At 41.3% G+C, this 12,081-nt stretch overlaps 1 protein-coding gene across 3 annotated transcripts in view; it reads left to right on the forward strand.

The window, feature by feature from the left end:
• The window catches only part of WDFY3 (WD repeat and FYVE domain containing 3), a 1,200,521-nt gene that overhangs the window by 368,529 nt on the left and 819,911 nt on the right, over positions 1-12,081 (forward strand). For all 3 annotated transcript variants that reach the window (XM_069236246.1, XM_069236255.1, XM_069236264.1), the window contains exons 8-10: positions 1,268-1,460; positions 3,894-4,080; positions 5,472-5,638. In XM_069236246.1, coding sequence (XP_069092347.1) covers positions 1,268-1,460; positions 3,894-4,080; positions 5,472-5,638 — 547 coding nt within the window. The remainder of the gene's footprint in view (positions 1-1,267; positions 1,461-3,893; positions 4,081-5,471; positions 5,639-12,081) is intronic.

The raw sequence follows: 12,081 nt of genomic DNA on the forward strand, positions 1-12,081 counted from the left end.
AGCCCTGAGGAACTGGACCTAGACTCAAAGGTTCAGTGAGCTGGACCTCATGTGTTGGATGCAAGGACACAGCAATCTGCAGGAGGTCTTTTTCCTCGAGTGACCATTTGCAACTGCACTGCACCTTGCGGGCGGCCTGCTGAAGTGAGTTCCAGCCCCTACTTGCTGGCCCTGAGATCCTGAAAGCCTTAGAAGTGACCCAGAGGAGCTGCTTTGGAAAAAAAAAAAAAAAAGATCTTTTAGCATTGTGGTCTTTTAAGACCTACAGAGCCACCTTGCTTGCAGAAGATGTGTCCTGTTGTTATTCACCTTCCTCGGATGGAGCTTCACGACCCTGATGGAGGATTTTGAGCTGCATAAGAAAGTCAGAAGGTAAAATCTTTGAATGGAACACACAGGCTTGGGGTATCTGACCCACGTTCCATCGCAGTTGGCCTGAAATTGCTCTTTGGTCCCAGTCTACTGCTTCCATAGACTATCACTAGTGCTTAGAGCATTTTGTCACTATTTTTACTTACAACTTTAAAAATTCCTATCCTCTGTTCCCCTTATTGGATTTTAGTTGTTTTAGTGTTGTTTTATTTTATTATTAAATGATACTTTATTTTTCTAATTTGGTTTGAGAATTTTACTGTTTGATATTTTGACTTTATTACTGTTTGGTACTATATAAATTGTTTACACATTGCCCTACTTTAAGCCAGTGTGTGCCATAGCTACCTAAGGGTTGAACTCAGGTTAATGTAGTCAATTTTGGTGTATACTTTAACAGAATATTGTTATTCCTTGAGGTGGGCAACCACCCACCCCAAATAATCCAATCTCTTGCAAATGGGCCTTGTGACTGTTGAGCGTTGAGCCTATGGAGTAACCATTATACATAGAGAAAAACACAGTACTTCTTGCTACATAAATATCCGCAACAACATTTTAACGGCACCGCTTTCAAAAGTCACCAGCCACCACTGCGGACATAAGGGCTATTGCCGTCTTAACAGATGTGTCTTCTGCGGTGTTAAATTATGGGCTCTTGTTAGGTTTAGATTGCAAACCAATGGATATTTGTGCTTGCACACATCTGTACCTCAGTGCCTGTAATGTTTAACATGTGAGTATGTGCACATGAGGGTAATAATGATATTATTGGTTTGAGTTTCTAATTCTATGTATTGTGTAGCCTTGAATGTGTATATCCAGCGTCTGTTTACAAAAATGTCATGTTACTACCTCAAGTTGTGTTCAGTAACCAGCTTATCTCTTCTTTCAGATTTTAGTTAAATTGTGTTGTTTTGTGTCACCGGCTGAAGAGCTCGCTCAGAAAGATGACCTGCAACTACTTTTCAGTGCAATTACCTCTTGGTGTCCACCTTATAACATGCCATGGAGGAAAAGTGCAGGGGAAGTACTGATGACCATATCACGTCATGGCCTTACTCTCAATGTTTTGAAGTACATTCATGGTATGTATGTTTTGGTAAAAAGCTTTTAATTTTCTACATGTCATGTGAAAGACGCTGCTTGTTTTCCTTGACAAGAGCAAAGGCTAACCACGTGTGCTGCCGGTTCCACTTCTTTGAGATTAAGGCACACTTTATTATCAGTACTAAATGGGTCAAGTTTGGGCCTTTGTCTAAGCATCCGACTAGAAGGATGATTGTTTTTCCTGTGGGCGTGCTCTTGAGGAAAGAATACTCGAATTAATAAAAAGGAAAATGGGCATCTGGTTTCAGAAGATGTACAGTTAACAACTCCAAGTGATGAGTAATTGACATTTAGGCCCTCATTACGACTTCAGCGGTCATGCAAAAAGACCGCAGAAGCCACGGGCACCACAATACCGCTAGTGCTGGCGGTATTGATGGCTTCCTATTATGACATTTCCGCTGGGCCAGCGGAAAAGTCACATCAACATTTCAGCCGGCTCATAATAAAGCCGGCGGCAATGTTGATGTGCAGCTGGTGCAGCAGCACCCGTCGCGCATTTCACTGCCCGAAATTCGGGCAGTGAAATGCACGATGGTGCTGTGCCTGGGGGCCCCTGCACTGCCGATCCTAAGTGCATGGGCAGTGCAGGGGTCCCAGGGGCAGGCAGAGTCCCCCTTACCGCCAGCCTTTCCATGGCGGTGTTTACCGCCACGGCCAGTCTAGCGGTTGGGGATTGACTGCCTGGCAGAAGCCTGGTGGTCAAGTGGAGGGGCCGGCGGTATGGCCGTGGCTAATGCGCCGCGGTCACTGCGCCAGGGTCGTAATGACCCCCTTAGTCTCTTTTTAGAAGCAAACTAAGGCAAAGATTTTGAAGACAAAATAAGAGAAGCCTATCCACCCCAAAACACATCAAGGCTGTAACCTGCCATGTGTATATTGGTTGCCTTATGATTTCATGATGTTAACTCTTTATTTGAGGGAAAAGTAGGAGGCAGTATGGGGAGGGGTGGAGAAATTACTGTAGAAGAGAAACAAGAGAGGAGAAGCTGCTGCATGTGGCCAGTGAACGTTGAACCCGTGCTGGCATTAGTGGTATAGGAAGACCAGCCATACCAATAAACTGAGAGACGATGAGTGTTCACTTTCTCATGTAACTACCCAGGAAGATTAGGCACCCACACCTCTTGGCACAAGGCTGGTTGTTTTCTATAGCTGTTCCTATGGAAGTAGGCTCCACAGGCATTAGTGGGCCTCTATACCATGCTTTGACTAAATGAGGTGCAACGTGAATAATAGACTGTTTGAATACCCTAGAAGGAAGAGCAAAATGAACATTCACTTTAAGAATGGAGTCATTTCCATGCAAGCAAACACCATAGTTACAAGAAAAGAAATAAAACATTTACAGTGCAGAGTAGGAGAGCTTGTTTTCAGCAAGTACTCAAGACGGTCGATATATCAAAATGGACCAGAAGGAGCTGATGGGGCGATGGCAGAGAGTCCAGCTATATGCCTCCCTCAGAGACTTGCATTATGTTGCTGCAACAAAATAGAGATGAACACCTCTTGGCTGACTGCTAAATCACCTCATTTGAAATAGGGAGTGAGAACATTTTATGGCTATTCAGGATCCATAATACTCACTACTACAGGGAACCTGGGGCGATTGGTTACAATAGGTAAAATCTAACTGGCTGAAATAACAATGGGAAGGAATACTGTGGATGCAAGGCTGAGAAAATGACAAAAATACGGCACCAAACAAACTGCTCCCAGAATTGCTAATTGAAGTGCCAAATTGAGATCTGACACAAGGTCTGAATGTGTAATGTTTGAAAGTTGGCTTCAATTAATTCCATTGTTCAATTAATTTCATATTGTAAATGTATTTGCTCTCGATAGCCTAAAGATCTGTCGTGGACTCCCCTGAATCTACATTGATCATATCGGCACTAGTTTTATCTGCATTCGTTCAGCATGAGCCCATTGTTATAGCAGTATCCCTGAAGTCTTTCGCACCCCTTGAACAGTGGTGTGTCCCACTGGCTACATGGGTTCATACCATTTTTAAGACTGAGGTCACCTAACTCAAGTGCTTATACAAATCACTTCCATGAATTGTAGTGAATTGTTTATTTCTGTGTAGGACCTTTTTGTGTACACAGCAACAGCTAGTAACAGTATACATATTTTTTTTATTTTAAATCCGGTATGGGGATAGTCTGACTTTTTCCCCCTACGCAATGCATTCGGAAGGCAGGTTACATAATTTGTTGAATGTTGAAGTACTAAAGTGAAGATAATGTAAGATTGTCTTAAATGCCGTGGAACAAGAAATTATTCCTGTCTCTCATAAAGTTGTCCTTCTGTTAAGTGCTCTCCTTCCATTGTCCCTACCCATCCTAAATTTCATCCATACTTTATTTCTTTTGTTGTCCTTCATCCTCTTGTGGTCTTGTCTCTTGCAGAAAAAGAATGTTTATCTACGTGCGTTCAGAACATGCGGGAGTCCGGAGACCTTTTGCCTTTGGAAATGGTTCAGATGTTTGCAACAATTTCTTGTTTCCTGAAGGATTCTAGCAATGTTTCACAGTCGTTGCTGGAAGATTTTAGGACATGCCAAGGTTATAGTTTCCTCACCGATGTACTGCTCAGGTACAGTAGTGCTCACATTGTGCAGCTCCAACCAAGTTGTCTGTTTTTCAGTAGCATTATTTTAGTTCCCTTTTCCACTGCACATATTTGCCAACTGAATGTTGAGCCTCCTTTTAGTATCCAGTGTGTGCTCTGTATTGGCTGTCTCGAGCCTGAACTTCAAAATATCCCTTTTTATCATTCAGCCCAAAATAAGCACGTTGTGATAGCACTAGGGGAAAGAAATACTTCAGCAACGAAATAGCATTTTAAACATATTGTATTGTTCAGGGCATATAGTACTTTGCTTTCTGGTAAATATCCTGTTTGTTGTAAAGCGTGTGAAGCAGTGCACATCACTATGGCATCTGAAGTTGAACTAATATATCTAGACCTCTTGAGGTTTTGGCCCTGTCTATGAGGTAATGAGACGTAATAGACACAGTTTTAAAATTCAAATGAAAATATTTCACGTTTGCATACAAAGAAACAAATCTAAAGGACCATGCTTGTCTCTTGCCATTTAAAGGGTTAGTCCGTAACCTGAATTGCTTAAAATGTGTTAGAAAACACTGCCTTAGAAGAGAACGGTTAAAAAAATATGCATTTTTGCACTGTTCGCACAATCTAATTGGAATATTCATGCAAATATTAATAGTGGATTTAGACTTGTTACAGTTGTCCTAATGGAGTTATATTTCTACTTAAAAAACTTTATGCATGTTTTATTTTTTCTTACTCATGATGTGAAATTGTATGTGTTTGGTAGATAACCGTATGATTAAAATAACTGCAGCTATTATTTTGATGTTTCTTCAGATTTATCTTGTATTGTCTTGGTTGGTGTAATGGCCAAAACATCCCAACATTATCCTACATGTATTTTATACAGCATAGGAAAAAGTTCACTTGCCTCCTTTCATCCTGAGTGATCTCATTCAGAGGAAGAAAATCATTTAAGAGGCTTTGAAAGGTTGGGATAATTGACTTGACTTAGACCATTTATTCCCTGTTTGCGAAATACCGAAAGTTGACTGTTTTCATACATTTGAGAATACGCAAATAGCAGAGTCTTCATTTGGCTAGCAATGGAGCTTTTCTTGTCCATAGTTGAGTGTCTGGTTCAAAGTACAGCTAGCAAGAGATACATCGAAAAATCTAATTTGTGGGCTAGTTAGTGCATATGTACATTTTTCACTTCAGATGACTTCCTCTTCTGCATGTAATATATATATATATATATATGTGTGTGTGTGTGTGTGTGTGTGTGTGTGTGTGTATGTATATATATATATATATATATATATATATATATATATATATATTGATATTGATATATTGTGGTCTGATTCTGTGGAGTCATCCTTTATGATGATCCACTCTTGTGTTTTTTTGCCCTCTACATTTTGTAGATTGGAGAACTCGAAGGAGAATGAATCAAAGGATGCACTGAAAGACTTAGTTAATCTCATTACTACATTAACAACATATGGTGCCAACGAGCTAAAACCAGCTGGCATCATCACTGGAGCACCCTTCCTACTGCCTGGATTTGCTGTCCCACAGCCTGCTGGGCGAGGTGAGTAACTTGATTACTTTAAACAAATGGGATAGATCGGGAGATAATAGGTATTATGACAAAAACGAAGAAGCAATAATTAAGAAACAAAGAGACAAATTCAAAATTAAGAAAAGCCAATGAAGAACTGTAATTAGAAAAACACTAAAGGACATTAAGGCAATGTATATTTTGAAATAAAAAAAACAGCATACCAATAATTACTATGTTTTTATGTTGAAATTAAAGTTAAAAAAATAAGGCTAGGTATATTGAATAGGTGGGGTTAGAATAAGAATAATGGTAGCAGTTATTGGTATTCATACAATAATTAATAAGGGTACGTTTTAAAATTGGCTTTAGGTTTAATGACAGTGGTATTGTGATGGTGCCATGCTTAAGTGAAGAGAAAGGCTCATTCTTTCCTTGGATGGCGTACTTTTGATATCATGACTTCCGTTATTATAGGTTATTCAATATGGTTAGTAAAATACAAAATATGTGGTTATGGTTTCTTGGGTATTCAGTAGTTATTATAATGCTCTTTAGTATGACATTCTCCATTTTGGCGTAGGTCCAGATAATGCATGTAAGACAGCTTCCTGGATGATATTGTTCATTAACCAATTGCCAGGCAGATTTAGTTCCTTTATTATATTTCTTTCTTTTTTAGCCTCAGGCGGCATGTTTCTTCATACAAAACTCTTATGGAGTCTTCTCTGCATACAGCTAGAGTTAGGCAAAGATGCACTCTAAAAATATATATATGTTCGACGGCATGTGTGGCTGTAGATACACATGCTTTGCATAATTCTGCCATCTAGTGCTGGGCTCGGAGTGTTGCAAGTTGTTTTTTTAAAGAATCTTTTCGAGTTACTAGATTGAGTGACTTCTCCTCTCGGTGATAGTGCTCATGGACATTGAGTCCTTTGTTAGATAGTTTTCTCGCTGCCGTCGGGTTCGGACACGTTTCCAGTTGCTCCTGTATATCTCGGTTCGGTCTCTTTCAAACATACCTTTCCGTCTTTCTTTCGGTGATGGTATAGTATTTTTATTGTGTATTTCCAACCTTAAACTAATCCATCCGATTCTCTGTGTCAGGGTTGGTTCAGCACCCTGAGGTGCGTCCACTGGCTCCTTGGGTCTACCACGTCAAGTTCTGTCAAAATATGCAGGGCCAATGGAACAAACTCCGTTTAGGTTCTGTCCTCAATGCCACTCCAAGTTCCCACACACAGATCAACACTTGTTGTGTACTTGTGCTTGTCCCCGAAACATAAAGAGAAAAACTGCAGTGCTTGTAGGTCTTTTTGATCTAAAAAGACTGGGAACGAAGAGTGCGTCGGTTAGAGATGGCGTCGGAAACACCCGAAGACACTCCCGACATCTTCGGAGAAGAACATGCACAAGAGGAAATTGGACATCCGTCAGCGCTTTCGATCCGAGACTCTGAGTCGGATGTTGATTCTGACATCGAGAGCCAGTCGATTCCAGCAGCACAATACGTGAGTACACCAGCCCCATCGTCACACATAAAGACTTTGAAAAAGACTTCTAAGTTGGTCATTGGTCCACCACTGCCTTCAGGCCATGGTCAGATCCGAAAATTGCATTCAGATGCCCCACCCTCTGGCTCGGCACTGAAAATTGCCAAAACCAAGATGTCTTCGGCAGTGACCAAGGGCTCAGCAGCATCCCACCCAATCTTGAGATCGAGTCGAGCTTTCCAAAAGAGCACTTTGGCTCCAGAAAATAAGCCTTCAACATCAGCTTTGGAGCCGACGCCTTCGGTTTGACAAACGACTCAGTTCCAAAAACTTCAGACCCAAGGACAATGGCTTCCGAAGATTCCACTATTTCATTAGAAGGGACTTTCAACAGTGGATCTATCCAGAAGTAATGGACACTTCCATATACAAAAGAGAACGGGGAAAATTATTGCTTCTCCCCCTTTTCCAATTGAGGAGAAGTACCTTTCAAGAATCATTGGACCCTGCTCCTCCTAAAAAAGACTCCAAAGATAAAGACAAGGCTCCAGATCAACCTCAACCTTCTCCACCTCATTCTCCTCACTCTCCTGTACTTCCTCCTACTCCTCCACCACTACAATTGCCTACAACTTTAGTATGACCAGAGTTTTTCTACAGGGATCATCATCACCTCATAGAGATGATTTAGGTGATGTTCTATAAGATGTACCTCCAAGGGATTTATCTGATCCAGATTCCATACTCCCTGATGACCCAGATTTATATCCAGCAAGGCCTTCACCTCCTAAGGATGCAAGAGCATACAATCAGGTTATTGCAAAGGCAGCGGCATACCATAATGTACATATGCACACCGACCCTATCGAAGAGGATTTCCTCTTTGATACATTGACCAACACTCATAAAGAGAGTCCGTTCCTACCAATGCCTAGCAGGCTACAGAGATTTTCAAAGAACCTGTTAGGGCGAGGGTTATTACCCAAAGGGTCGACAAAAAGTACAAAGCAGCACCTTTAGATCCAATATTTATTAAATCACAACTACCTCCTGATTCTATAGTAGAGAGTGCATCACAAAAGCATGCTAATAGTCAGTCCACAGGAGATGCTCTTCCTCCTGATAAGGAGAGCAAAAAACTGGATGCAGCAAACAAAAGGGTAGCTGTTCAAGCTGCTAATCATTGGAGAATTGCAAATTCTCAGGCACGTCTGGCAGAGTATGATCGGGCCCACTGGGACGAGATGGAGGAACTGCTCCAGTACCTTCACATGAACATCAAACAAAGGGGTCAGGAGATAGTCTCAGAAGGGCAGGCCATCTCAAATAATTCAATTAGATGTGCCATTGATGCAGCGGATACAGCAGCACATGGTGTAAACACCAGTGTTATTATAAGAAAGCATGCTTGGCTGAGCTGTTCAGGTTTCAAGCCAGAAATACAACAGGCAGTATTCAACATGCCTTTCAATAAAGAACACTTGTTTGGCCCAGAGGTTAATAACACCATTGATAAGCTGAAAAAAGATTTAGAGACAGCTAAAGCTGGGGGGGCATACTAACTACACCAAATGGGAGTCATTTTCGTAGACCACAATTTAGGGGAGGTTTTAGAACGTCATCTACTGGGCCTTCTACCTCACAGATCAAACAAGTTTATACACTTTTACAGAGAAGGTTCCTTCAGAGGCTCTTACAGGGGTGCAGATAATAAAGGCAGAAGTAAGGCATCCATCTCTAGAGGTTCTGCTTCAAGCACACGGCAGTGCCTGTGTACAGATTCCTCCAACATACACCTCTCCAATAGGGGGAAGACTAGCACATTTCTATCCCCAGTGGTCCAAAATAACCACAGATCAATGGGTTCTATCAATTATCCAACATGGTTATTGTCTAGAGCTCATTTCCACTCCTCCAAATATTTCCCCTCGCGTTCACAAACTTTCACACGACTATCTCATTCTTTCGAAAGTAGATGTACAATCCCTTCTTCTTAAAGGGGCTATGGAACCACTTCCCCTGTCAACAAGTGTTGGGAGTCTATTCCCTATACTTCCTTATACTAAGACCATTTCCGGATCTCAGACCTCTCAACCTATAATCCTTTCAAAGCACTTCCATATGGTCACCCTGCAAGATGTTATTCCCCTATAACAGCAAGGCGATTTTATGACAGCCTTCAAACTCACGGATGCTTACTTTCACCTTCCCATATATCCAGCACACTGCAAATACCTCAGATTTGTCATTGCGGGGGAAACACTCTCAATTCAAGATTTTAATAATTTGGGGTAACAACCACTGCCAGAGTATTCACAAATTGTCTAACAGTAGTTGCTGCATTCCTCAGAAGACAAAATATTCATGTCTTCCCATACGTGGACGACTGGCTCATCAAGGCAAATACCATCCACCAATGTCAGAATCCTACTCAGTACACAGTCAATCCTCTACACACTCAACTTACAATCAGCTTTCTCAAATCCCATCTCCAGGCCTCACAGATACAGCCTTATCTGGGAGCAATTCTCAATACTCACTCAGGGTTGGCATATCCAAACCTAGCTCGCATTCAAGCATTTCAAACTCTTCTGTCTAAATTGCAGGAGAACTACACTTACACAGTGAGAGTAGTGATGCAGCTATTATGAATGATGGCTTCGTGCATTGCCATCATACCTCATGCCAGACTACACATGCGTCCCTTAAAGAAGTATTTTGCTTGTCAGTGGTCTCAGCCACAGGGCAGTTTCCAGGATCTAGTATTGTTGGACCATCAGACTCACCGCTCTCTGCATTGGTGGAATCCCATCAACCCCTCGAAGGGGCTTGAAAGGGGTCCTTTCAAGACCCTGTGCCTCAGATCACTCTTAGTACAGATGCATCACAGATAGGTTTGGGGCTCATCTCAGCAGCCTTACAATACAAGGCAGGTGGAGTCCCATTCAACAAACTTATCACATCAACTATTTGTAGTTACTAGCAGTCTTTCTAGCGCTCAAAGTTTTCCTGACACAACTCTCCCACAAAGTGGTTGTAGTCTGTACAGACAGCATGACAACCATATATTATCTGTAGAAACGGGGGGGCACTCGTCTCAATTGTCCCTTCTTGCTCAGACAATTAGGAAATGGATAATTCTCAATCACATTCAGTTACTGGCAGAATATCTCCCAGGAATGGACAAACAGTTTGCAGACCTCCTAATTAGGATGCAGCAACAAGTCCACGAATGGGAACTTCACCCACAAGTACTTCACCAATACTTTCACCCATGGGGAACACCAGAAATAGACCTCTTTGCCACCCCAGAAAATGCAGAATGCGAAAACTACGTGTCCAGATACCCACACCCGGAGTCCAAAGGCAATGCTCTATGGATGAATTGGTCAGGGATATTTGCTCACGCTTTTCCGCCTCTCCTACTCATTCCATTTCTGGTTGGCAAACAGACAAACATCACTACCCATGATTCTTGTAGCCCCTACATGGACAAATCAGCCTTGGTACACAACATTCTTGGATCTGTCTGTGGTTCCCTGCCAGAAACCTCCCAACAGACCATACTTTTTGACTCAAAAGCAAGGTCAAATCAGACATACAGACCCCAAAACACTCAATTTTGCGATCTGACTCCTGAATTCATAGAGTTTGGATATTTACAACTCCCCTATGAATGTATGGACATTCTTAGAGAGGCACATAAACCTACAACAAGACAGTTATGCTGCAAGATGAAAGCGTTTTGTATGCTACTGTCAACCTAACCACATAGCTCCACTCAAAGCATCAGTGCAAGACATTGTTTGTTATCTGCTACATTTATAAAAAGCTAATTTAGCATACTCTTCTATTAGATTTCAATTAGCAGCCATAGCTGCTTACATCCAAAACAGACAACATATTTCTTTATTCAGAATTCCAGTAATCAAAGCCTTTAAATGGAAGGCTTTAAAAGAGTACTTTCACCCAGGGTTCCTCCAGCTCCAATACGGAACCTTAATGTTGTCCTTATTAGACTCATGGGTGTACCTTTTGAACCCATGCACTCCTGTTCTTTGCAATTTCTTTCATGGAAAGCTGTCTTTTTAGTGGCTGTCACTTCATTAAGAAGTGTAAATGAAATACTGAAAGCTTTCACTTTAGAAGAACCTTTCTTCCAATTTCATAAAGATAGAATAGTCCTTAGGACAAACCCTAAATTTTTCCCAAAAGTAGTTTCACCATTTCACATTAACCAATCAATTGAGTTACCTGTTTTTTTTCCCACAGCTAGACTCAGTTGCTGAAGGAGCTCTGCACACACTAGATGTTAAAAGAGATCTTATGTAGTACATTGATAGGGCTAAATGTATTTGAAAATCTACACCGCTTTCTGTAGCATTTTCAATGCCTCACAAAGGCAATGCAATTTAAAAAACTGGGATAGCTAGCTGGATAGTCAAGTGTATTTAAACTTGTTATCTGAAAGCTTAAAGACAATTACCTACAGCTCCTATAACACGTTCTACCAGAAAAAAGATGCTTTTTAGGAAACATTCCAATAGTAGTTATTTGTAAAGCTGCTACTTGTTCTACACCACAAACATTCAGTAAGCACTATTGTGCAGATGTTTTAGCTCACCAACAAGCAAGTGTTGGCCAGGCCCGTGCTCAGGACACTTTTTCAGGCTACTTGGAGTGGAATGCTTTACAGCTATGCAAAGCATGTGTATCTACAGCCACACATGCCATTGAACGGAAATTTTTTACTTACCTAGTAAACATCTGTTTGTGGCATGTAGTGCTGTAAATTCACATGCGCCCTCCCTCCTCCCTGGAAGCTTGTGGTTATTGTAGTAGAATTATTAGTCAAATATTGTACTTAAGTATATACATTGCATAGACATCCTTTTTCATTACATACATATATATTCCTTACCTTACCTGCCTGCGGGAAAACAATCTAACAAAGGACTCAATGACCATGCGCACTAT

This window comes from Pleurodeles waltl, chromosome 1_2 (genome assembly GCF_031143425.1).
Source record: "Pleurodeles waltl isolate 20211129_DDA chromosome 1_2, aPleWal1.hap1.20221129, whole genome shotgun sequence".
In the NCBI taxonomy this organism is placed as follows: domain Eukaryota; kingdom Metazoa; phylum Chordata; class Amphibia; order Caudata; family Salamandridae; genus Pleurodeles; species Pleurodeles waltl.